General features: G+C 65.0%; 3 protein-coding genes and 1 non-coding gene across 5 annotated transcripts; 2 read left to right on the forward strand and 2 right to left on the reverse strand.

Moving 5' to 3' along the window:
* Positions 1-1,194: 1,194 nt before the first annotated feature.
* On the reverse strand, positions 1,195-2,980 carry LOC114229303 (uncharacterized). Its single transcript, XM_054726596.1, has 5 exons — positions 2,962-2,980; positions 2,389-2,716; positions 2,164-2,234; positions 1,701-1,789; positions 1,195-1,450 (listed from the first exon to the last, which is right to left on the reverse strand). The coding sequence occupies exons 1-5, from the start codon at positions 2,978-2,980 to the stop codon at positions 1,292-1,294; spliced, it is 666 nt and encodes a 221-aa protein (XP_054582571.1). The 3' UTR covers positions 1,195-1,291.
* A 614-nt stretch (positions 2,981-3,594) lies between these two features.
* Positions 3,595-4,752, forward strand: LOC103303620 (testis-specific serine/threonine-protein kinase 1-like). Its single transcript, XM_008160622.3, has one exon. It carries the CDS (start codon positions 3,595-3,597, stop codon positions 4,750-4,752), a length of 1,158 nt encoding a protein of 385 aa, XP_008158844.2.
* An 878-nt stretch (positions 4,753-5,630) lies between these two features.
* On the reverse strand, positions 5,631-5,762 carry LOC114229306 (small nucleolar RNA SNORA9). The gene has a single exon (XR_003615395.1). It is a non-coding gene; the product is annotated as a small nucleolar RNA SNORA9 (small nucleolar RNA).
* A 1,729-nt stretch (positions 5,763-7,491) lies between these two features.
* CCM2 (CCM2 scaffold protein) lies at positions 7,492-22,429 on the forward strand. 2 transcript variants are annotated; one of them, XM_054726074.1, is made up of 10 exons: positions 7,492-7,671; positions 14,951-15,124; positions 16,163-16,246; positions 17,623-17,806; positions 18,748-18,884; positions 19,579-19,714; positions 21,117-21,174; positions 21,295-21,397; positions 21,486-21,624; positions 21,958-22,429. In XM_054726074.1, exons 1-10 carry the CDS (start codon positions 7,642-7,644, stop codon positions 22,236-22,238), a joined length of 1,326 nt encoding a protein of 441 aa, XP_054582049.1. In that variant the 5' UTR covers positions 7,492-7,641; the 3' UTR covers positions 22,239-22,429. The 2 variants fall into 2 exon arrangements, with proteins under 2 accessions (XP_054582049.1, XP_054582050.1); XM_054726075.1 differs by lacking the exon at positions 7,492-7,671 and adding an exon at positions 13,987-13,999.
* Positions 22,430-23,059: the final 630 nt, after the last annotated feature.

A 23,059-nucleotide genomic window follows, 5' to 3' on the forward strand; every position in this document is an offset into this window, starting at 1 on the left:
GAGTTCCGTGCGGGGGGCGGCAGTTTCACTTTCTGAGCCCGGGGTCGGCACCCTGGGTTTGAATTAACTCAGAAGGGACCACAGGGGCCCCAGAGCGTCAGGGACAATGAAACGTGAACTGGGCCACATTTTCCCATCACACAATTTTCTTCCGTTATTTTCTTATGTAAAACGTCAAGATCTTTTTCAGGTCGGGGACACGGGCTTCCAGGCCCCGGCTATGGGCCTGAACCTCACCAAGCCCTCCACCTGACAGCTTGGGGGAGTCCCACCCACCACCTCATTTCTCTGGGTGACAGAACACAGTCCTTCCCCTTCCTGGGTGTGGCCTGATTTGTGGGCCGGCTGGTCTGCCTCAGGCTTGTCCTGGGCAGCTCAGGTGGTGGCCTGACCCTCAGCTTCCCGGCAGGGCCTGGCAGCGGGGGCAGGGCAGGTAGAACCAGCAGGAGTGTGTGTGTGTGTGTGTGCGCGCGTGTGGGGGGCAGCAGGGCCCTCTCCTGTCTCCTCTGGACCACCTTCTTTTTCTAAGTAATTCTTTGTTTAATGTACTACGTAGGTCCCTTTCCCCCTCATTCGCCCCCCACCTGCTGTCTGTCCCTGGGTGATGCATCTGCACACCAGGTCTTTGATACCTCCCACCCACCCGCCCTCCCCGCCTCCCCGAGATTCCGCTGTTCCACACCCCATGTCCTCAGGACCACTCTCAAGATGCTTCCCCCTGGAGGTCCCTGGTGATGCCAAGCTGGGCAGCACAGCCTGGCCCCGGCTGGTCTGAGGTCACCGCCCCCTTCCATCGGTCTGGAGGCCCCTCCTCTGGGCTGAGGCGTGGCTGACCCCACTTGCTTCGGTGTGAGGCCTGCAGGTGCTCTTCCATCGTCCTCACTGGCAAACCGAACGTGAAACCAGCTCCCTCAGCCCGGCCACGTGGGCTCGGGGAACCCATGTGCACAGTCGTGGCTGCAGCCAGCACTTGTCAAACGGAACGGACGCTGCAGGCGCCTTACGATACAGACGCAGAACCCACCCCAGGATCTCAGGGAAGTGTCCTGAGAGCAGCCCCTCCCACCCAGTTTGCAAAGGCCAAGTGAGGGCATGGAGGCACTTCAACCTGGCCAGGCCGCCTTCAGGGAGGCAGGTCTTCCTCTTTGTGCCACACGTACTTTGGGAAGGAGAGAAGCAGGCTGGACTCACTCACTCATTTAAAACCTGTTTATTAAACCCCCGTTTCTCATCCCGATGCGAGCGGGAAGCAGACGGAAGACACAGGGCCAAAACCTGGGGTCAGAGAAGGTCAGTCAGATGCCAGCCCGGGAGCCACCAACACCAGCCCAGAACCAGGAGCCGACTCCTTGCAGAGGGAGCAGTGAGGGCAAGGGCCTGGATTCAAATCCTGCCGCACCCTCCCTGGGCATCCAGCCGTCAGCATCCACTTCACCTGTAAAACAAGACACTGCGGGGGAAACTCGGTGACGACAGCCCACGCCAGAGGCTGCCACAGGTGCCAGTGGCCAGAGCAGCCTTAAACCACACCCGGGCCCCCACTCCGCTGACCAGAAGGTCCCCGGGGAAAGGGTGCAGGTCGAATCCAAAACCAAAGGCGATCCAATGCCCGACAGACTCACCCCAGGGCCCTGACATCAGTCATCTGCCCGCCCCCCGTCCCGTGCGCTAGGAGTCGAGCAGCCTCCTGGGACACTCACCTGACCTCCAGGATGGAGGGGCCAGCCGCATGCCCCCGAAGGGAACCCTCTTCTAGCTCCGACGTCCCGGGGTTCCCGGGGCCGAGACACTGGGGAGGGAGGATGCACTGTCACGTGCTGGGCAGGGACACAGCAGTCCCCAGGCCGAGGCTGACAAGGTGGTCCGCCAGGTTTGTGGGTGCCCTCCTGGGAGGAAGCCCCGAGGCCTCAACGAGAACCAGCTGGTTAGTCACATGGGCAGTCAGCACCAGCACTGCTCACCGGCTCCCACTCCCAGGGGGACGTGGGCGAGCTGGGCGCCCTGCCGGCAGGGGCCAGAGCACCGACCACGGGAGGGCACGCTAGCTCTCTGCTCGGGAGGGGGCTACCTGGTCCGCCCGACACTGTTCCGGAAAACCTCGAAAGGACAGCCAGCCAGAGCCTCACCCCCAGAACCGAAGGAACACGAGACTCACGGACACACCAGTGTCTCCCGACGGCCTCTCTGCAATGGCCAGCGTGTCCACATCTTCACTCAGACAGGAGAGGAGTCCCCTGGAAGGAAGAAGGCAGAGTGAGACCCTGCAAGCACCATGCTGGCCACTCTCCCTGCCGCCCACCCCTGACTGCACCCAACAGCCCTCACACCAGGGCAAGGACCCAGGGCACTCCCTCCTGTCTGGTGGCTGAAGGCCTGGTGTCCACTCACAACCTGCCAGTGTCCGGCTGGGTGAGCCCGGAGAAGGGAATTCGAGCAGAAGGCGCCGCTGTCTGCCTTGGCCTCCCAATGAGCACCAGAGGGTGGGGCGGGGGTGCCTGCGCTGTCTGGCGCGCACAGGCCGCTGGCCGCGCTGGGCCCTCTGAGGCACCAGCTCCCTCTGGGCGGATGTGGCCAAGGGGAAACCAAAGGCGAGGCCAGAGCTGCCCAGACAAAGAGGCTGTCCCAGCGGAGGGCCCACTGCGGGCAGAAACGGGTCCCCGTCCAAAGCTGGACTCCTCCACGGGCACATCCTCTGAGCATTCCCGAGCTGCTGGTACTCAATGTGGGAGCCAGGTCCAGCTCTGCCCTGGCCCGATATTCCAGGAGCCCTGCCCAGGCTGCGGGGTGTTCAGACCCCAGAAGGGAACACACAGCAAGAGCAGAAGGTCCTGCCGGCTGTCCCCCGAGCAGGGTCACTGTCAGAGAAGTACGGGAGGTGAAGGGTCCAGCTAAACCAGCCAGGAGAGGCAGGGCCTGGCTTCCTGAAGGGAGTGACCCCGGCTGCAGCCTGCCCTTCCTGACCCACTGCCGCCTGCTCCATCCGCTGCCGGGCCCGCAGGCCACCTGTGTGGGCACAGCAAGGGCTTCCAAGGCTGAAGACGGGAGAAAAGGTCCGCCTACAGCCCTGCCTCTCTCAAGGTCACCCTCTCCTCCAGAAAGGTCACTGCCATTTGGGCTTCCCACACCCTGCTCCCGCCTGAGACCCTCCGACCGCCCCAACCAGCGTTCTTGTCTCCTGCTGGGACCCCGACCATCACAACCACCAGCCGTCTCAACAAGCAGTCCTGGGCTGAGGTGCGGACAGACCATGTGTCCCCACAGCCTCCCCCACCTCCAGCCAAGTGCGAGGCCACTCTCCGCAGGCCGGTCCACCTCGCCCCCCCCAATGTGGGCTCCAGCCCACTGGCCCGCCTTCTGGGTTCCGAGTCCCAGTGGCTCAAGCCAGAGCCTCGTCCCCAGGGCACCCTTCCTTTATGACTTCACCCACGGAAGTCACCGGACAATGCTGAAGGTTCCACCCCAGCGCCGGGCCTCCGGGAGGAGGGACAGCCACGGCCAGCCCAGCGACTCTCCGGTGCAGGTGAGGACACTGCTGGCCCATGTCTCACAGGGGTGCAGAGGGCAGCCTCAGAGGCACGGGGTGCTCCTGGCACCATGGACGATGCTGCCGTCCTCAAGCGACGAGGCTACATCATGGGGATAAATTTGGGAGAAGGCTCGTACGCAAAAGTCAAATCCGCGTACTCTGAACGCCTGAAGTTCAACGTGGCGGTCAAGATCATTGACCGCAAGAAAGCCCCCACAGACTTCTTGGAGAAATTCCTTCCCCGAGAAATTGAGATTCTGATCATGCTAAACCACCGCTCCATCGTCAAGACCTACGAGATCTTTGAGACGTCAGAGGGCAAGGTGTACATTATCATGGAGCTCGGGGTCCAGGGCGACCTCCTCGACTTCATCAAAAGCCGGGGAGCCCTGCACGAAGAGGATGCTCGCAAGAAGTTCCACCAGCTCTCCTCGGCCATCAAGTACTGCCACGACCTGGACATCGTCCACCGGGACCTCAAGTGCGAGAACCTGCTCCTCGACAAGGACTTCAACATCAAGCTGTCCGACTTCGGCTTCTCCAAGCGCTGCCAGCGGGACGACAGCGGCCGGCTGGCCCTGAGCAAGACCTTCTGCGGGTCGGCGGCGTACGCGGCCCCCGAGGTGCTGCAGGGCATCCCCTACCAGCCCAAGGTCTACGACGTCTGGAGCCTGGGCGTGATCCTCTACATCATGGTCTGCGGCTCCATGCCCTACGACGACTCCAACATCAAGAAGATGCTGCGCATCCAGAAGGAGCACCGCATCAACTTCCCGCGCTCCAAGCACCTGACGGGCGAGTGCAAGGACCTCATCTACCGCATGCTGCAGCCCGACGTCAGCCGGCGGCTGCACATCGACGAGGTCCTCGGCCACCCCTGGGTGCAGCCCAAGGCCAGCGACCTGTGCTCCACACCCCTCAGCAAGGACGGGGGGAGCCTCCTGACGGCCGAGCCCCCGCAGACCCCCGAGCCCTCGCGGACCCCCGAGATCTCACGGACCCCCGAGCCCTCACGGACCCCCGAGCCCTCACGGACCACCAAGCCCTCGCAGACCACCGAGCCCAGCTTTGACAACAAGTCCATCACCCACCTGGAGCCCCAAGAGGAGGCACAGCTTGAGGCGACGCCGGAGTCAAAGCCCCCGGAGGAGACGGGGCACGGGCAGGGCGCCGGGCAGCTGGAGCCCGTGGAAAGGCGCTCTCCAAAGCCCCCGCAGACCCAGTGAGCCTCTCCCAGGGCCCAGGGGCTGGCGGGACGGAGGCGGAGACACAAGACGGTGACGGACGACCCCCCAGATGAGCCACTATTTTTGTCAATTTCCCCCCTCCCTTAGAACATGCTACAGAAGCAATAAATCACTATATTGGTCCATAAACGGGGTGTAGGGTTAATAAGCTTCAGCCAACATCACTGCCCACCTCTCCACGGCACACGGAGCTCACCAGCCGTCCGTGCACTCAGAATTCGGCCTGTGGTTCTCCAGGTTGTCTCCTGGACCCTCAGGACGGGGCTCGGCCCCCTTGCTGCTCCCTACTCCCACTCCCCGCAGCTGACCTGCCTCCACTCCTCCACTCCCCGAGCTTTCTTTTTTTTTTTTTAAGGTGTTTTTATTTATTTCAGAGAGGAAGGGAGATAGATAGAAACATCAATGATGAATCATTGATCAGCTGCCTCCTGCACGCCCCCCACTGGGGATGGAGCCTGCAACAGGGGCATGTGCCCTTGGCCAGAATTGAACCTGGAACCTTTGAGTCCTCAAGTCGAGGCTCTACCCCCTGAGCCACACCGGCCAGGGCTCCCCGAGCTTCTTGTCACTGTCTGTGAGGATATGATCCAATAAATGCGCGACGAGCCTAGAACACAGCAAACACCCAAAGGCCCAAAACGCTTTCTGCAAAAACGTGACTGCTGTGCGGTCTGCCCTGCAGCCCGGCAGCACTTGCGCCCCCCCGCCCCCGCCCTCTAGTGAGCATCTGGAACGTGGGTACGGTGAGTGGAAGCGGGACTTAGGATTGTACTTAGTGCAACCCCACGTGGCAAGCGGTTACCACGGGGCAGTGCAGATCCAGTGTCCAGCGCGCCGGGGCCTGGACGGGAGCACGCGCCTGTCTGAAATGTCTATAACCTTGCTCCGGATGCAGCGGGGCAAGGCCTCAAACCGTTCCAAAATGTTCTCGCAAGCTCGGTAGGAATGCACAGGGTCACCCCAGACCCAAGCACGCTGGAGGCTTGCAGCCCCCGCCCCGCCCCGCCCCGCGCTGAGTGAGCCCACGTGGGTGGCCTCCAGGACCCGGGAATGGCAGCCGCATCAATGGACGTCACTCCCCGCCATTCCAGCTCCGAGAACTCACCAGACGTGGGGGCTGTCCGTGCCGTCATGTCACTGCCTCTCGCTCTTCCACAGGTGGGGACCCCCTGCGGGGCCACAGGCGGGACCCACAAGTAGGTCGGTGACGACTGTCCCTGAACCTGGGCGGGGTGCGGCGAAGGGCGGTGCGCTCAGCCCCGGAGGCCTCGAGGCGCGGGCTCTCCCCCGGGGAAGCCGCCCCGAGGCGCCGTCCCCAGCGCGTCCCGACCCCCCGGGCCCACGTGTCAGGTGGCGCCGAGCCCGGCTGGAGGCCCTCCCGCCCGCGCCCCTTACCCGTCTCCGCACTCGGCCGGCCCCGCCTGCGGCCCCCGATGGACTCGGATGGAAACCACAGCCGGGGGCGCCTCGCAGAACCGTCGCACCGCCACCGCCCGCCATGGCTACCGCCGCGCACGCCGCTGTGCGTCATCGCGCATTCCGCCGGAAGCGGCACGCGACGTCTCCTGGCCCGTGGCCCAGGGGAAGTGACGTTTCGGGGTTCCTGTGAGGGACGGGGCTGGGGCGCCCCGCAAATGAAAGCGGAAGTTGGTCCACCCTGTCCCAAGTAGAAGGACCCCGTGGCCTTCAGAACCCCAGTCTCTGCCCTTTTCAAGTGAACGCAAATGGCTCCTCTTGGCTCCTCACAATCCAGACAGTCCGGGGGGGGGGGGCGGGCAGGGGCCCCACTGGCCACCTGATTCCAAGTCGCACGGCCTCCCCGCACCGTCTGCGGGCCGGGGAGTGCCCGAGGGCCCAGCTGACCCCGCAGAGCAGGAGCCGAGAGACAGGCAGCCGGCGTGGCGCCCCTCACTGAGGAGAACCAGTGGGACAGACCCCGGCTAGTTGAGTGTCGGTGTGCACGGTCTGGGCTGCAGGGTTCGCACTGACAGACGGCGTGCTTACGGCTGCCGCCGGGCTCCACTTTGCAATGTGCTTTCGGGCAAAGCACCGGTCCCAGCCGGCTGTTAGCTTCCACGGTTGATCCCGGTGCGTGTGGACGTGAGTTAGCAACCGCGGGAGCTTCCTGGGTGTAACCTGACCGTGGCTTCCTACACGGACGGCCGGAGGCGCTGAGGAGAGAGGCAGACCACTCCCCGCCCCGGGGTGGCAGGTGACGGGTTTAAAACCGGGCTCGCTCTCCCGTTCCTGTCAGTGCCGCCCATCCAGCTGGCCCCGCCCCTCCTCCCCTCAGGCCCCGCCCCTCCCCAGGCCCCTCCCTCACCTTCCTATCGCGCCCAGGGAGCCCCGCCCCTCCCTCCCTCGGGCCCCGCCTCCTCCCAGGCCCCGCCTCCCCCTTCATTTAGCCCCGCCCCTCCGGCCCCGCCCTCCAATTCCCGTCTGCCCGTGGTCGGCCTCCCTGAGCGCAAGGCAGGCCGGGAAGTTGGCTGCCGTAAAAATGGCGGCGGAATCCAAAAGCTGAAGCGGCTCCCGCGACCCCGAGGGGCAATGGGCGGGCTGGGGGCGGGAAAGGGGCGCGACAGACGCGCTCCCGCGGCCCCGAGGGGCGGGGCAGGGTGGGCGCCATCCCGCCGCCCTAAACGGCTGGGGGCGGGGCGTGCGGGGGGCGGGGCCGAGCCCTGGGCCCGGAAGTGCAGGGTGCGGGGTGCGGACGGCCCCTGGCGGCCGCGGGCGGAGACAGCGCAGGGCGGCGGGCGGGCAGCGCAGGAACGCGGCTGCGGCGGCCGCGGGGCCCCGGCGAGCATGTAGCGGTCGCGGGGGCGCGGGGCTCCCTGGGCGGGCCGGGCCGCGGGGACCGCTCGCGGCGACATGGAGGAGGAGGGCAAGAAGGGCAAGAAGGTGCGTCCTCCGAGGGCCAGGCGGCGGGCAGAGGGGCCGGCTGGGGGCCCGGGAGGCTCCCGCGGGCCGCCCTCCGCGCTGCGAGCGCGGGCGCGGGGAGGCCGGGGCGGGGGGAGGTCCGGGCCGGGAGGTCCAGCGTGCGGAGCCCAGCGCACCAGCTGGCGGGCGGGCGGGCGGGCGGGCGGCGGAGCGGACCCCGCGGGCGGCGGAGGCGCGCCCGGGACAATGCCGGTAGGTGGTCCGCGGCCGGCCGGCGCGGCGGGGGAGGAAGGAGCCACGCCTTTCCGCCCCTTCCGGCCAGTGACTCCCCCAAACCCGGGCTCTGCACGTGGCCTGACCCGGGGGGACTGACCAGGGCTGCGCGGGGTCTTCCAGGACGGGAACCGTAGAGGCGGGGTCCGCGTGATGTACCGAACCTTGGCTGCTTCCTGTCCTCACGTTGTTGGGACCGAGTGGAGCCAGAAGCTGTGCCCCGCTGGGCCCGTTCCCGGGTCGTGTTTCCTCCACCCAGTGCCATCCGAGGGGTCTCGGTGACGTGACGTTTTGCAGTTGGGTTTTGGACGCGATAGTTGAAGAGACTCCTTAGTTTTTGCGGTTTTTAAGATGTGGCTCTAAGGACGGGTAGAGTAGTTGATAAAGAAGCTCAGCCTCTTACGGAGACTGAAACAGCCACGTAGGGTAGGCTACCATCACCATGGAGAAGGGTTTCAATGAAATGTGTCTTTTTCAAACACAGGCTTGGTAACCTGCTTAGAGGTGTCTCACCTACCACTTTGGCCCAGGAAGTGTGAGCGTGTGCTCTTTCCTGTTTAAGCTTAAAGCAGACCTTGGTCAGCCTGCGATCTTACGTCACACCGCTGTGCCCCTCCGCCGAGTTGCTCACCCATCACCCGCCTCACCAGGTGCCCCTTTGAAAAGCTGCGTTGGGAGGGGCTGGGCAGGTGGGCCCAGGGGTTGCCTGGGGCCGCCTCTCTCCCCTTGTTTGCTAGTTCTGTGTCAGCGTGAGTGCGGGAGCGGTGACCTACACAGATGTTTAAATCCGGAAAACGCCCAGGCAAGTGACTGAGCCTGAAGCGTTAGTCTGCAGAGAGGCTGCCCACCGCAGAGGAGCAGAGCGGCCGGGGAGCTTGTGCCAAAGCCGGTGGAAGGCCCTGGAGGACGTTCAGGCAGCGGCAGGCCCGGGCCTGGACAGGAGGTGGCCCGTCCCCAGCAGAGACCAGCCCTAGCTCCAGTCTTCACAGCCAGGCCAAACTCTCCCTACTTGCTAAGGAGAGTCGCCGGGTTAGCACCACCCAGGAAGGATGGGTCTGGCTGAATTTCTTCTAGAACCTTCTACCAGCTTTGGTAGAAACATTACACCATCTAGCAATATTGGGGAAACAGACATTCCTGAGCTTTTGGGATAGAAGTGAAAAGCCAGTAAAAGTCAAGAATGTCGGAGTTGTGGCCAGTGGAGAGATTCAGGCACAGAGAAGGTTACTGATGCATGTCCTCGTCCACAGCGGGATTCATTGTCTCCGGTGGAGGATACATAGTAGCCTTAGCTGGGAGAGCCTCTCTCTCTTTCTGCGCCTTGCAGCTCATTTTCCCACAGGCGGCCACGGGCTCTGGGACGTGGCTTCCTACCCAGGCCGCCACTCAGCACACTTCACCTATCGCCCCATGCCGGTCGCCCCTGGCGGAACCTTCCTGTTCTGCTCCCCCAGGCGATGTCGTTTTCATCGTGGTAAACTAAACCACATACACAGGTTCAAGCTGAAACAGCAGAAGTAATGACAATAACTTCATGAAAGTAGAGTTGGACATTTAAAAAACACACCATATTTTTATTGATTTCAGAAGGGAGAGGGAGAGAGAGATGTATCAATGATGAGAGAATAATTGTTGGGCTGCCTCCTGCACGCCCCCTACTGGGGATCAAGCCCGCACCCCGGGTATGTGCCCTGACTAGGAATCGAACCTGGGACCTCTTGGTCCACGGGATGAGACTCAATCCATCGAGCCACCACAGCCAGGCCAGTTGGACGTTTAAATTCTCTTCCCAAGTTAGCTTCCTCAAAAATGCAGCTTTGCCCTTACCAGTTTGGCTCAATGGGTAGAGCATTGGTCTGTGGACTGAAAGGTCCTGGGTTTGATTCTGGTCAAGGGCACATGCCCAGGTTGCGGTCTCGATCCCCAGTAGGGGGCATGCAGGAGGCAGCTAATTGATGATTCTCTCATCCTTGATGTTTCTAACTCTCCCTTTACCTTCCTCTCTGAAATCAATAGAAAATGTTTCTTAGAAAAGGCAGCTTTAACTCTAACAGTGTGGGTGGCAGCTTCATCTGGGTCTTCGTACACTTGTCTGGGTGCTGGTCAGGCAGTTCTTCAGGCTCGTGCTAACGTGGCCTAGTTCCTCAGGACAGGAAGCTGCCCGAGAGCCAGTGGATTTCCTATAAAGGGGCCCAGGTACAGCCCTGTCCTTTCTCAGGCCCCCCTGGCACATAGGAGGGGGGTGACTTGAACCCCTGCCAGGCCCCTTGGAAGACGCTGGGTGGTGGGGGTGCAGGAGGAGCCTGTGGGGGGGTGAGCGTGGGGGCAGAGAAGTGCTGGGCCCGGAGGGAGGGTGCCGTGCAGGCCACACGTCCTGAGTCCTGATTTGTGGTTTGGAGAATACACCTGCCTCCTTCCCAAGCGAACCCCAGTTTTGTGCGTTTGACACCATTCTGTCAGGATGTAACTCCTTTTTGTAAGAAACGTAGGTGTGCACTTGGGTTGGGTTGGGTACGTTTTTACAAAAACATTTGACTTAGTCGAGGATCGCAGCCAGCGGGGCGGGGGGTGGGGGAAGCTGCCGCTGGGAAGCCACACCAGGCTTCTGCTCTTGAGCTGCTGTTGGTCACCGCCGCCCTTTCGGTGGCCAGGATTTCAGCCTGAAGAAGGCGCACATCCCCGCGTCGATCTGGTTTATCCGCATTCTTCAAATGAAAGAGAAGGTGGTGAGGCACCTGGGAATGCGGGGCTGGGTCTTAGATGGAGACGAGGGCTTCCTGTTCGTCGTGTGTGTTTGATATTTGTGTTTCGTCCAGTTCTGATCTGAGGGACGTCCATGCTGAGATGTTCTAGGCGGAATTCTGTGATTTGTGAGATGCGTGTTATTCGAGCTAGAAGAGGGAGACAGCTGAGTGTTTTGGCAGTGGGTGTTCATTACTTATCCTGTCTACAGTGGTGAATTTCTGAGAATTTCCATATAAAAAGTGGGTTATGGTCCCAGGTTACCAGCTCCGGGACCTGCCAGCTCACCCCAGGATTGGGAGCCTGGCCTAGACCGGCGCCTGTGACACTTCTGTGGCTCCCGCCCTGGCCAGCGAGCTCCGTGGTTAGAGACCAGCCTGTGCACCCCAGATTGTTGGTCCCATTTCCGGTCCAGGGCAGGTACCTGGGTCGTAGGTTCGATTCCTGGCCCTGGTCGGGGTGTGTGCGGGAGGCAACCCATCAGTGTGTCTCTCACATCCTTGTTTCTCTCACTTTCTCTCCCTCCCCCTCCGCCCACTCTGTCTAAAAAGCGGTGGGAAATACCCTGGGTGAGGATTAACCAAAACAAACAAACAAACAAACAAGCTGCAGGGACTCCAGGCTCAGGCAGTTGGCTTGTGTGAGGCCTGAAGACACCTTCTCCGCAGGTGAGCACAGGTGTGTAAACACTTGTATGTGAATGAAGTGCAGGGAGCTGGTGCCTCCTGCAAGCCTCCTGTCCCTGCATTGCTGTCGGCGATAGTGGCCCGACTGCCCTGGCCACTCTGGGCTGAGTCGAGGTCAGCTGGTCAGCACGAAGCCCCTCCGTTGGTCTCCGTGCCGCTGATGCGCTTGTGCAGCGAGAAGAGGGCTGAGGGCCGGAAAGTGAGCTGCTCACATGCAGCATCAGAGAAAGGCCCGTGCTCGTGTGTCAGGAGACATGGGATGGGGACCCGCCGTGACGCAGAGCAGGGCGGTGGGGGAGGCTGTGGGGCGCCTGCTTTGGGCCCGGGAGCAGCTGGAACGACTGGAGCTCGTCCTCGCACTGAGCCCTCCCGGTGCACGTGCTGGGACGGCGAGCGAGGGGCTGCTGGGAGACGGGCTTTGATACGAGCGAGGAAGGAACCTCTGTTACGAAGACGTGAGCCCACGTCGAGAGAGAACCTTGTGCCATCGGGGCCCCAGCTCACCTGCGTCAGCGCGTGGCCGCTTGGTCGCCCGCGTGTCCTCAGCCAGCCCTGCTCCCGGCCGAGCTGGACGGGCCCTCAGGTTCCGGGGTGAAGCCTGGTCCCCGCAGCTCAGCAGGGTCTGTGTTTGGAGATGGGCCTCTGACGAGGTGATGAGGTTAAATGAGTCGGTAGGTGGCTCCCATCCCATAGGACCTGCGTCCTTATCGGAGGAGGAGACGTGGACAGGGTGCACGCAGGCGCCCGAGGACGGGAGCAGCCCATCTCCACGCCCAGAGACGCCTCGGGGTCCAGCCCTGGGGGGAAGGGGTGTCGGCTGCGGGTGCCCCATCTCTGGTCCCCTATCCTGCTGGGCCAGGGCGGCAGGTATTTTGAAGCAAGCCCAGGACATCCGCTGATGTGACCGGAGTCTGGAGCGGAGGCCCTGGGCTGGGGCCTGGTCTCCATCGTCCCAGACAGGCCGGGCACTGAGGTGGGACCACGGCCCCAAGCGCTGTCCTGAGCTCAGGCTTGCTCGGTCCCGTGCCTCCTCGTGGGAGCAGCGCTGTTCCTCACGGGCGCGGGGTTTCCCGAGTCGCCGTGTGAGGCCTGAGCCTGGACCTGTCGTTCGGGTAGAAATACAAGGACTGTTTTCTGCTGGGAGCGGGGCCCACACGTCAGTTCCCCGGGGCCCACACGTTACAGTTCCCCGGGGCCCACACGTTACAGTTCCCCGGGGCCCACACGTTACAGTTCCCCGGGGCCCACACGTTACAGTTTCCCGGGGCCCACACGTTAGTTCCCCGGGGCCCACACGTTACGCTCGCGACTGCTATGGGCAGTCGCGAGCATGATGCAGACTGCACGGCCTTCACGGTTCTGACCCGACTGGGCGAGGCCTGACCCGGCCGGAAGTGTGGGACCGCAGTGCCCTCGCGTCTTGTGTCTGCCTCCGAGTTAATTTATAATGTGACCCCAATAAAAATCAGGCTTTTTTCTGGAACTAGACCACTTAACGCTCATTGATGTTACCAACAAGGAAGAACCCCAGGAAACCTGAGAAAGCAGGCAGGAGGGCGCCTGGAGCTGGTCCCTGCAGGAACGGGGCGGGGGCTCTGCTCCCCTTGAGGCCGAGGGCGGGAGGGCGGCCGCCCTGGGGTCTGCGTCGGGCCGGGGCAGCTGGTGCGTGGGTGGACGGGACCGAGGAGACCCAGCCTCCTGGTGTGCGGCCGGCTGAGCGCAGGAGGTCGGAGACGCGAGTGAAAACCGACTGCCCATCTGTGTACAAACCATGGGTGGGGCTTCAGCGACTGGGGGACGGGAAGCTTTCCTCCCTGTCCCCCCAAAACCCTGAGGCGGGAGGATGGTGACCGAGGGTCTAATCGCGTCAACGAGCGTGAGAGAAAAGTCAAGAAAAACATTTGCCGACAGAAGCAAAAGGCAGCTCTCCCGGCGTGGAGTTTTCCTCAAGTTAGAAACAGGCCGTGGCAGAGGCTCAGGCAGGTGGGGACGTGGGTCCCAGAGAAGACGGGTCAGTGGCTCCCAAACGTGGGACGAGGCAACGCACGTGCACTTGTCCTGAGGGGGCGCGTGGGGGCTGGGCCCCTTTCCGGGTTGGCCCCGGGGCCGGGGCCCTGCCTGCTGTCGTTATTTTGAGCTGGAAGCAGACGGAAGCTGTGGTTCCGTCCTTCCGGGCGTCACCAGTGTCGGGGGAGGGTCACCATGTGGCCGTACAGCCCAGTACAGCCCAGTCGAGTGAGCGGGCGGCTTCCCCTGCAGGAGTTCCCGCCCACCCACCCCCCGCCCGGATGCACCCTCCCCCCTGCTGGTCCATGGAGGGCGAGGTGGGTGCTGGCCGGGGGCGTCAGCTGGCCAATGGGCACGGGGCCCTGCTCTGGAAGGTGGGTGGGGTTCCGGGACTGAGAACCGTCTCTGGGCGGACGGTGGTGAGGGAGGAGCCGTGTGCTCCACGGGCTCAGGAACGAGGGGCCTCAGGTGTCGGCTGCTGGGCCTGGGCAGTCCGCGTGAGGACCCAGAGCTGAGGTGGAAAATGACTTGGGAGGGAGGTCAGAGAAAGTGCATCCACAGCGTCGACCACTCCCGGAGCTCTCCCTGCCGCCCGCCTGCGTGGGGAGCGGAGACGGTGGCACGTGGGGATGCACCCGCAGGTCTGAGGGCGGGGCGGCCTCCGGAGCTCCCCACGGCTGCCAGCGTCCTGCTGCTTCTGGGGCTGAGGGGTCCTTTTGTCTTTGGGGTCAAAGGTTACCAGGCCATTTGGTGATGAGGAACCTGAGCGCCCAGTCACAGGCTTGTGAAGAATTAAAAAGAGGTTTTCAGTTCTGTTTTAAAAATGTGTTTTTAGCCCTAACCGGTTTGGCTCAGTGGATAGAAGGTCAGCCTGCGACTGAAGGGTCCGGGTTTGATTCTGGTCAAAGGTGTGTCTTGATTGCAGGCTTGGTCCCCAGTGTGGGGCGGGCGGGAGGCAGCTGATCGATGTTTCTCTCTCATCAATGTTCCTAACTCTCCATCCCTCTTCCTTCCTCTCTGTAAAATCAATAATATACATGTACATATACATATATATATATTTATATTTTAATTTTGTTTTTAAAAAAATGCTTTTATTGAATTTTCAGAGAGGAAGGGAGAGAGAGAAACATCACTGATGAGAGAGAATTATTAATAGGCTGCCTCCTGCACGCCCCACACTGGGATCGAGCCCGCAACCTGGGCCTGGGCCCTGATCAGGAATCGAACCCTGACCTTCTGGTTCATAGGTCGACACTCAACCACTGAGCCACACGGGCCGGCACAGTGAGAGTTTTAATAAATATCGGACCTGCCCTGCCTCTCGCGTCCGGGAGGGGCGTGGCCCGCGGAGCCCGGGGGCTGGGAGAGGCTGCGGCTTTGTGGTCTGGGGCGACCCCTCTTCCCGCCTCTTCCGCCTGGGAATCGGCCTTGACCTTCCAAGTGCCTAAGAGCGGGTGAAGGCCCGGCCCACCGCGTGGGGCCTGGCGCTCCTCCCGGAGCCGCACAGCACAGCCGCCGTCCCAGCGGGCGGCCACTTCTCGCGGAGCCTGTGCCAGGGAGGGCTCCAGCCGTTGCCTCTCTGCCCGCAGCCTGGCCTGGTGTCGCCGTTTAAGCGGGTCTTCCTCAAAGGAGAGAAGAACCGAGACAAGAAGGCCCACGAGAAGGTGACGGAGCGGCGGCCCCTGCACACGGTGGTGCTGTCGCTGCCCGAGCGCGTGGAGCCCGACCGGCTGCTGAGCGACTACATCGAGAAGGAGGTGAAGGTCAGTGCGCCCCCCGCCCCCCCCGGGTGCCCAGCCCCAGGCTCCTGGTCGGCCCCTCCGGGGTCTCCCCACAGGAGTGAGCGCCGCCTTCTCGGGCTGCCGCCTGGTGGGCACGGCCCAGATGCAGGTCTCCGGGGTGTCGGGCCCCCCACTCAGCGGGAACAGATGAGGAGCAGCCGCTCAGGAGGTGGGAGGAGGAAGGAGACGCCGTGGTCAGGAGCCGGGACCGGAGCTCAGGACACACCATTTCTGTCGCTTAAAGCAAACACTTAGGTGCCCCACTCGGGTTCGTGTGCCGACGCGGGCGCCGGGCTGTGGGCACCCACAGGTCCGAGCGGGTGACAGGCTCAGGGCGGACACGCGCCAGGTCAGAGCGGCGGCCGGGCCCCAGCAGGACCTTGTGCAGGTGCAGAGGACGTGTTGGTTCTCGGCGCGGCTGCCCGCTTTGTGAAAGGAGGAACGAGCCCGGGTGCTGCTCCCAGAGCCTCAGGGTGCCCTGCGGCGCCTTTCACGGGGCGTGTCCGCCGGTGAGCACGGTAAACGCTCCCCAGGCGCCTGTCCGTGTGCCGTGGCCGCCGTGGCCTGGCCCCTCCCTCAGCGGGTCTCGGCCTCGGCCAGCTCCCCTCCTGCGCGGGGAGGGGGCCTGTGACCTCTGCGACCTTGCTCTCTGGTGGACCTGGAACCTAGAAGACCTGTGGGTTTCAGTTTGTCGGGTTTGCTCGTGAGGGCAGGATGGAGACCTCCGAGCTCTCTGCCTGACGAACGGGCGGGACAGCGGCCTGCGTGTGCGCGTCTGAGAGACGGGGCCGCCGGGGACGCGCTGGGTCACACTCAGACACACACCCCTCCCGCGACGCGGAGACAGGCCCTGGTTACGCCAGGTCGCGGCTCTTGTCACGTCTGCGCTCCTTTCCTTGGCCGGCCCGCGGGCACTGAGTGTGGGGGTGCGGCGTGTGGGGCGACCTGGGCTTTGTGACAGCGTGAACACGGCGGGCGCCGCCGGCTGGCCCTCTCTCACGGCTTCCCTGTCTCTCTCAGTACTTAGGTCAGTTAACGTCCATTCCAGGCTACCTGAACCCGTCCAGTCGGACTGAGATCCTGCACTTCATAGACAACGCCAAGGTGACCCTCCTTCCACCCAGCCTCCGACCCTCGGCCCGCTTCACCTCCTAACCCTGACCTCTGACCCTCAACCTGCTTCACCTCCTAACCCTGACCTCCGACCCTCAACCTGCTTCACCTCCTAACCCTGACCTCTGACCCTCAACCTGCGTCACCTCCTAACCCTGACCTCCGACCCTCGGCCTGCGTCACCTCCTAACCCTGACCTCTGACCCTCAACCTGCTTCACCTCCTAACCCTGACCTCTGACCCTCAACCTGCTTCACCTCCTAACCCTGACCTCTGACCCTCAGCCTGCGTCACCTCCTAACCCTGACCTCCGACCCTCAGCCTGCGTCACCTCCTAACCCTGACCTCTGACCCTCAACCTGCTTCACCTCCTAACCCTGACCTCCGACCCTCAGCCTGCTTCACCTCCTAACCCTGACCTCTGACCCTCAGCCTGCTTCACCTCCTAACCCTGACCTCTGACCCTCAACCTGCTTCACCTCCTAACCCTGACCTCCGACCCTCAACCTGCTTCACCTCCTAACCCTGACCTCTGACCCTCAGCCTGCGTCACCTCCTAACCCTGACCTCCGACCCTCAGCCTGCATCACCTCCTAACCCTGACCTCCTAACCCTGACCTCTGACCTTCAACCTGCTTCACCTCCTAACCCTGACCTCTGACCCTCAGCCTGCGTCACCTCCTAACCCTGACCTCCGACCCTCAGCCTGCTTCACCTCCTAACCCTGACCTCTGACCCTCAGCCTGCGTCACCTCCTAACCCTGACCTCCGACCCTCAGCCTGCGTCACCTCCTAACCCTGACCTCTGACCCTCAACCTGCTTCACCTCCTAACCCTGACCTCCGACCCTCAGCCTGCGTCACCTCCTAACCCTGACCTCCGACCCTCAACCTGCTTCACCTCCTAACCCTGACCTCTGACCCTCGGCCTGCGTCACCTCCTAACCCTGACCTCCGACCCTCAGCCTGCGTCACCTCCTAACCCTGACCTCTGACCCTCAACCTGCTTCACCTCCTAACCCTGACCTCTGACCCTCAGCCTGCGTCACCTCCTAACCCTGACCTCCAACCCTCGGCCTGCGTCACCTCCTAACCCTGACCTCTGCCCCTTACTCTCTGGCAGCAGCTCCTGGCCCTCTGACCTGGGCCTTCATGGTCAGACCCAGGGCCACCACCTGGGTTCCCAGTCTGAACGGGAATTGTTCCCAGACGTGCTCCTCGAGGTGCTGGCTGTCCCACGATCAGCATCTTCTAAACACCCAGACGCACTGGGTCTGACGCGGGGCCTTTCCAGAGGGGCCCGGGGAGCGGGCGGGGCTCAGGCCTCTGCGACCTCTGCGACCTCTGTGACGCCTGTGTCCCCTCCAGAGAGCCCACCTGCTCCCCGGACACCTGACGCAGGAGCACGACGCGGTCATCAGCCTGTCGGCCTACAACGTGAAGCTGGCCTGGCGGGACGGCGAGGACACCATCCTCAGGGTGCCCATCCACGACATCGCCGCCGTGTCCTACGTGCGGGACGACGCCTCGCACCTGGTGGTCCTGAAGACAGGTGCGGGCCTGGGCGGGCGGGGCCTGGGGAGCGCAGCCCGGTCTCCCATGAGGCCCAGTCTGCCTGGATGCTCTGGAGACAGACGGCTCCTGCACGCCGGTCAGCCGCCGCAGCCACTGGGCCAGGAAGGCGAGAGGCGGCCTCTGTCCCTGGTCAGCCTCGGCCCGAGGAGGGCGGGACCAGGAGGTCCCGAGGGGCAGGGGTGGGTCTGGCCACTGGCTCTGAGCTTGTGCTCTGCCCAGTGCTGCCCTCGGGGACACTGGGGTGCCCTGTGGTGCCCAGGCCTGGTGGGCCCCACGTGGGCAGACTGAGGCTGTGGGGGCCTTGGCCACGCGGTCCTCCAAAGCTGGTGCAAAGGGGAGGCCAGACCCTCCGGCCTCTCGAGCCGAGGGATCTGAGTGGTCCCCCGAGGGGACTCGCAGGACCTGCCGCAGCCTCTCTTCTCGGCAGTGGGGCCACCTCCCGGGTTCCCCTGGCAAGCTGCCCGTCGAGCACAGCCTCTGCCCTGAGGGGTGTGGGGTCCCAGGTCGGCACTGCCCGCAGGTGAGAGGCACCCAGTGGTGGGACCCAGCGGGACCCGTGGAACCGGCGGGCTTCCGGCCCGTGGGCGGGGTTCCCGTCCTGGGCCCCGTCCTGGGCCCCGTGCCTGCGTGTCCCCATCTGTCAGGACGGCATATGCACGGGGCCCTGCCAGTACCCTCTGTGCTCAGAGAGGGAACCAGCAGTTCAGTGTCAGCCTACGCCGCTCGTGCCGTCACGGCGAGGCGCCGGGCGTCCCGTGGGGTCTCAGTGGCCACGGAAGGTGGGCTGCTCGCCTGCCCTTCCCTTGCTGAGAGGAGGCGGGGAAGGCGCGTGGCCGTCCCACCTGAGCTAAGCCAGGCAGCCGAGAGCCTGCTGTGGGGTCCCCACCTGCCCTGACCTGCCACGCGTTCATTTCTCAGCCCAGGACCCCGGCATCTCCCCCAGCCAGAGTCTGTGTGCGGAAAGTTCCAGAGGCCTCACCACAGGCTCCCTGTCTGAGAGCGGAGTGGGGCCTGTGGAAGCCTGCTGCCTGGTGATCCTGGCCACGGAGAGCAAGGTGAGCCGGCCGGACTGGCCCCGCCCTCACCTGACCCGGCCCCGCCCTCCACCTGACCTGGCCCCGCCCTCACACCTGACCTGGCCCCGCCCTCCACCTGACCCGGCCCCGCCCTCACCTGACCTGGCCCCGCCCTCACACCTGACCCGGCCCCGCCCTCACCTGACCCGGCCCCGCCCTCCACCTGACCCGGCAGCTGGCCCCACCCACAGTGGCCCAGGCCCCAGGCCCCACTGAGGGGTGCCTCCTGGGCTGTGCTGGGTGGTCCCTTCCCCAGCGTCCCTCCTCCCTCCCTGTGTGATGGGGCTGGTTCCCTGTGCCCCAAGCTGTGCCCTGAGGGAGGATGCCTGGGAGGGTTAGGGCTAGGGTTTGGGGCCCATCGGCCACGTGAGAGCTGCTTGCCCCGGGGACCCCTCTCACCCCTCGGTCCCATTTCCGCACCCGTGAGACGAGGTGACCAGCGCCAGTCCCCTCTGGGTCCCCCCGTCCTGGTCCTGCTTCAGCTGCAGGCGGGGAGGCCTGGCGCTGGGAGTGCTGCCCCAGCCCCACCCCAGGCCGGGACGGGGGTGGGGGGCTGGCAGGGCAGTGGGAGGAGCTGCAGGAGCGTGCTGGCCAGCTGGCAACCTGGGCGCAGAGGGCCCTGCGGGCCGGGCCCCTGGCAGCCGCCCAGGAGGTGCCGCTCTGCCCCCTGCAGGTGGCGGCGGAGGAGCTGTGCTCGCTGCTCGGGCAGGTGTTCCAGATCGTGTACACCGAGTCCACCATCGACTTCCTGGACAGAGCCATATTCGACGGGGCCTCCACCCCCACGCACCACCTGTCCCTGCACAGCGGTGAGCGCAGGCGGGCGCAGGGCCCCTCCCAGCAGGCTCTGCCGCCACGGGCGTGCCGCCCAGGCCGCGTGGTGCGCAGGGACGTGGTGGCCACGGCGGGTCCTCGGGCTGAGCCGACGCCTTGATTTCCAGGCTCCCCTGCAGGTGCAGCTGGGACTGACCCGTACCCTCCCTCCCCCCGGCCAGCCCGTGGCTTCCTCATAACTTGGCGCTGGGAAATCTTTCCTGGAACCACAGGTGGCTCCGGCCACCTCACCTGAGGCAGACACGGCGGGGGCTCCCAGCACTAGGGTCGCGAGCGGCTGTGGGCACCTCCCTTCCAGAGCCCAGGCCCGCTCGCCGGGGGCTCCCTCCCAGGACAGAGCTTGCTGGGTGGTGGCGGCGGGGAGCAGTGAAGCCCCAAAGGCTTAGACCAGGACAGCATTCGGGTGCCCCCCCCCACACACAGGCAGACTCAGGCCCCGCCCACGTGGCCCAGGCCCCAGGTCCACGCGCTCCCCCTGCACACAGACCTTGGTGTGCACAGCCAAAGCCTCTGCGTTCGGAACCGGTTTATTGAGGGTTCGGGGCTCTGAGTCGAGGCCAGGAGGGGGAGGCCAGCAGCCGGGGGGCCTCCGCAGAGCCCAGTGCGAAGCCGCAGCCCGGGTGCGGGGCTCTCAGAGTTGACAGGTCTCCCTGCCCGTCTGGGCGCTGCCAGCTCGTCTGTGGCTCCGGACAGGCTGGTCCTGCCCGTCGCTCTGGGCTCCCTCTGCCTTCGTGGCTTGGACCAGGACTCTCCTCCACGGCCCTGCCCCCCACATCGCAGGGCCCCCCAGAGAGTCAGAGCTCCACCACCTCCTTCCCGGCCCCACGGTGTCTCCACGGTCCGGGCCGCGGGTCTGGGCGCGGCCTCCTCGGGGCCATTCCTCTGCCCAACACCCGCCTGTCCCTCAGCCCTCGGTCCTGCACGTCAGTGCCTCAGGGTCCCTCGTGTTCCGTCCCCCGGACCTGAGGCCGCTGTCCGCTGTGTCCTGAGGAGCAGCGGTCCCGGGCCCTTGGCTGGTCTGGAGGTCTCGGCTCCCGGCCTGTCTCTGTCCCTGGGGAGCAGCTGTGCACACGGGGAGCTCACTGGTCCCCGCAGGGGATCAGCTACTCGTGGCTGCAGCCCTCGCCAGCTGTGGGACAGGGCAGGCTGCAGGACCCGGTCAGCCCCTCACCCGCGCGCGGGCGGCCGTGGTGGTTGCTGGGCACGGGGAAGTCGTGAGCCCTGCGACGCAGCTGGTGGGAGCCTCTGCGCCCCCAGGGAGCCCCGGGCCCATGCTCTGCCCGCGCTGTGCCCGGCGCCGGGCCCCGTGCCTGTGAGAGCTGGGCCCTGCGTGGCTGCCCCTCCCGTAACCCAGGCTCCGCTCTGCGTCCCACACAGATGACTCTTCCACCAAAGTGGACCTGAAGGAGCCGTATGAGGCTGACGCCAGCAGCTTGTGAGTCCTGCCCCCACCCTGCGCCCGTCCCACAGCGGCCCCTCCCGCACCTGCCCTGCCCCCAGCGCGCGGGGCCCTGCGGGGGTCCCGGGTGCAGGTACAGGGTCCATGTCCTTGCAGCTCCTTCCCCGAGTGCGTGCCCACCGTGCCCCACGCCAAGACGGTCAGCGAGAGCGAGCTGAGCGCCACGGCCGCCGAGCTGCTGCAGGACTACATGCTCACGGTAGGCGTCCGCGCCCGGCCAGCCCCAGGGGTGGGAGGGGGGTGGCTCTGGGCCGCCCCCCCGACCCGTCACCACCCGCTCCCCGCAGCTGCGCACCAAGCTGTCCTCGCAGGAGATCCAGCAGTTTGCGGCGCTGCTGCACGAGTACCGCGACGGGGCCTCCGTGCACGAGTTCTGCATCAACCTGCGGCGGCTCTACGGGGACAGCCGCAAGTTCCTGCTGCTGGGTGAGCGGGGGGCGCCCGGCCAGCTCGGGGTGAGGAGTTCGCTGGGCGGAGAGTGAAACGCCATTGCAGCCGAGGGAGGGCCCTGCCGTCCGCAGCGGAATGGGCCCTGGACCTGCCGTGTCCCCCGTGGCCCTAGAGAGCAGGCTGGTGGCAGTGACGTGGGTGCGCCGGGCCCAGGCTCCGCCCGCCGCTCAGGGGCTCTGTCTTGTCCATGAGTGAGGGGTCCCCCGCGGTGGGAGCCCAGCTGGGCCGGGGGGTGCCTGCTCGGCCCCTCCTGTCCCTCCTCCCGGGGGCTGCCCTGCGGGACTGAGGGTCAGCTGCGTGTGCCCGCAGGTCTGCGGCCCTTCATCCCCGAGAAGGACAGCCAGCACTTCGAGAACTTCCTGGAGACCATCGGGGTGAAGGACGGCCGCGGCATCATCACGGACAGCTTCGGGCGGTACCGGCGGGCCGTGAGCTCCGCCTCCACCTCCACCTCCAACGGGAACAGAGTGGCCGGCAGCTCCGACGACCAGTCCGCGCCCTCGGAGGGGGACGAGTGGGACCGCATGATCTCGGACATCAGCAACGACATCGAGGCGCTGGGCTGCAGCCTGGACCCTGACTCGGCCTAGCGCCCGCCGCAGCCGCCTCCCCGCCCAGGGCTGGGCCGGGCCTGCGTGCGGGGCCTCTACTGTGAAGGGGACGGGCAGAGGCTCCCGAGCGCCTGCCCGCGGCCGTGGGAGGGCCGGAGCCCACAGCGGTGGTTTTGCACATGACGTTCCTATGAAACTCAGAGACCTTAAAGAAGTCACTGCAATGTGAATAATTTATCTCGGCTGCAGCGTGTTTCTGAGCCTGTGGGGGCCGGTGTCCCCCGCCCCCCCGCCCCCCCAGCTGGGCACAGCGGTCGGGGCCCACGCCGCCCTGTGGGGAGGACCCGACGGGGCTTCTGCTTCCGGGACGTGGGGCCGGGAACCGGTGTCCGGGCGCCTGCGGTGAGACTGTCAGGCCCTGGCTGCAGGGAGGTGGGCACAGGCGCCGAGGGGCGTGGCCACGGTTCACCTGCCGCCGGGTGGTCGGGTGGTCCCCACAGCAAACCGAGTCCCCCTCCTCCCTCCTCCCAGCCCCTTGGCGTCAGCCTCCCGTCCGTGCCCTTTGAGTGTGGGAGGCGGTGGGGTGGCCCCAGGGGAGCTGGAGACTGCGCAGAGGTGTGGGGAGCCTAGGCCCCCCTTCAGGTGCCTCTGCTCCACAGACCGATGGTGCGAGCAGGGGCCCCGGAGGCTGCAGCCCGCCCTGCACAGTGAACCCTGCATTTTGTGGAGTCAGGAGCCTCTCCTCTGCTCAGGGGTCCCCCCACCCTCTTATCCTGGCACCGGCACACCCTGTGCTGGGATGGGAACCCCACTCAGGGTCCCTGTGTTCTGTCTGGAAGGGAGGGTGACTCCGGGAGCTA

Source organism: Eptesicus fuscus, chromosome 14, assembly GCF_027574615.1.
Source record: "Eptesicus fuscus isolate TK198812 chromosome 14, DD_ASM_mEF_20220401, whole genome shotgun sequence".
Taxonomy (NCBI): domain Eukaryota; kingdom Metazoa; phylum Chordata; class Mammalia; order Chiroptera; family Vespertilionidae; genus Eptesicus; species Eptesicus fuscus.

What these genes read in the sequence shown, in the direction of transcription:
- CCM2 (XM_054726074.1), top strand. Translation starts at nt 7,642, where the DNA reads ATGGAGGAGGAGGGCAAGAAGGGCAAGAAG. An exon ending in TCCTGGCCACGGAGAGCAAG is followed by an intron (nt 18,885 to 19,578) that starts GTGAGCCGGCCG and finishes TGCCCCCTGCAG; the next exon opens with GTGGCGGCGGAGGAGCTGTG. An exon ending in GAGGCTGACGCCAGCAGCTT is followed by an intron (nt 21,175 to 21,294) that starts GTGAGTCCTGCC and finishes ATGTCCTTGCAG; the next exon opens with CTCCTTCCCCGAGTGCGTGC.
- LOC114229303 (XM_054726596.1), bottom strand. An exon ending in CAGCCGGACACTGGCAGGTT is followed by an intron (nt 2,235 to 2,388) that starts GTGAGTGGACAC and finishes TCTTCCTTCCAG; the next exon opens with GGGACTCCTCTCCTGTCTGA. An exon ending in GAGGCCGTCGGGAGACACTG is followed by an intron (nt 1,790 to 2,163) that starts GTGTGTCCGTGA and finishes CTCCCTCCCCAG; the next exon opens with TGTCTCGGCCCCGGGAACCC.
- LOC103303620 (XM_008160622.3), top strand. Translation starts at nt 3,595, where the DNA reads ATGGACGATGCTGCCGTCCTCAAGCGACGAGGCTACATCATGGGGATA.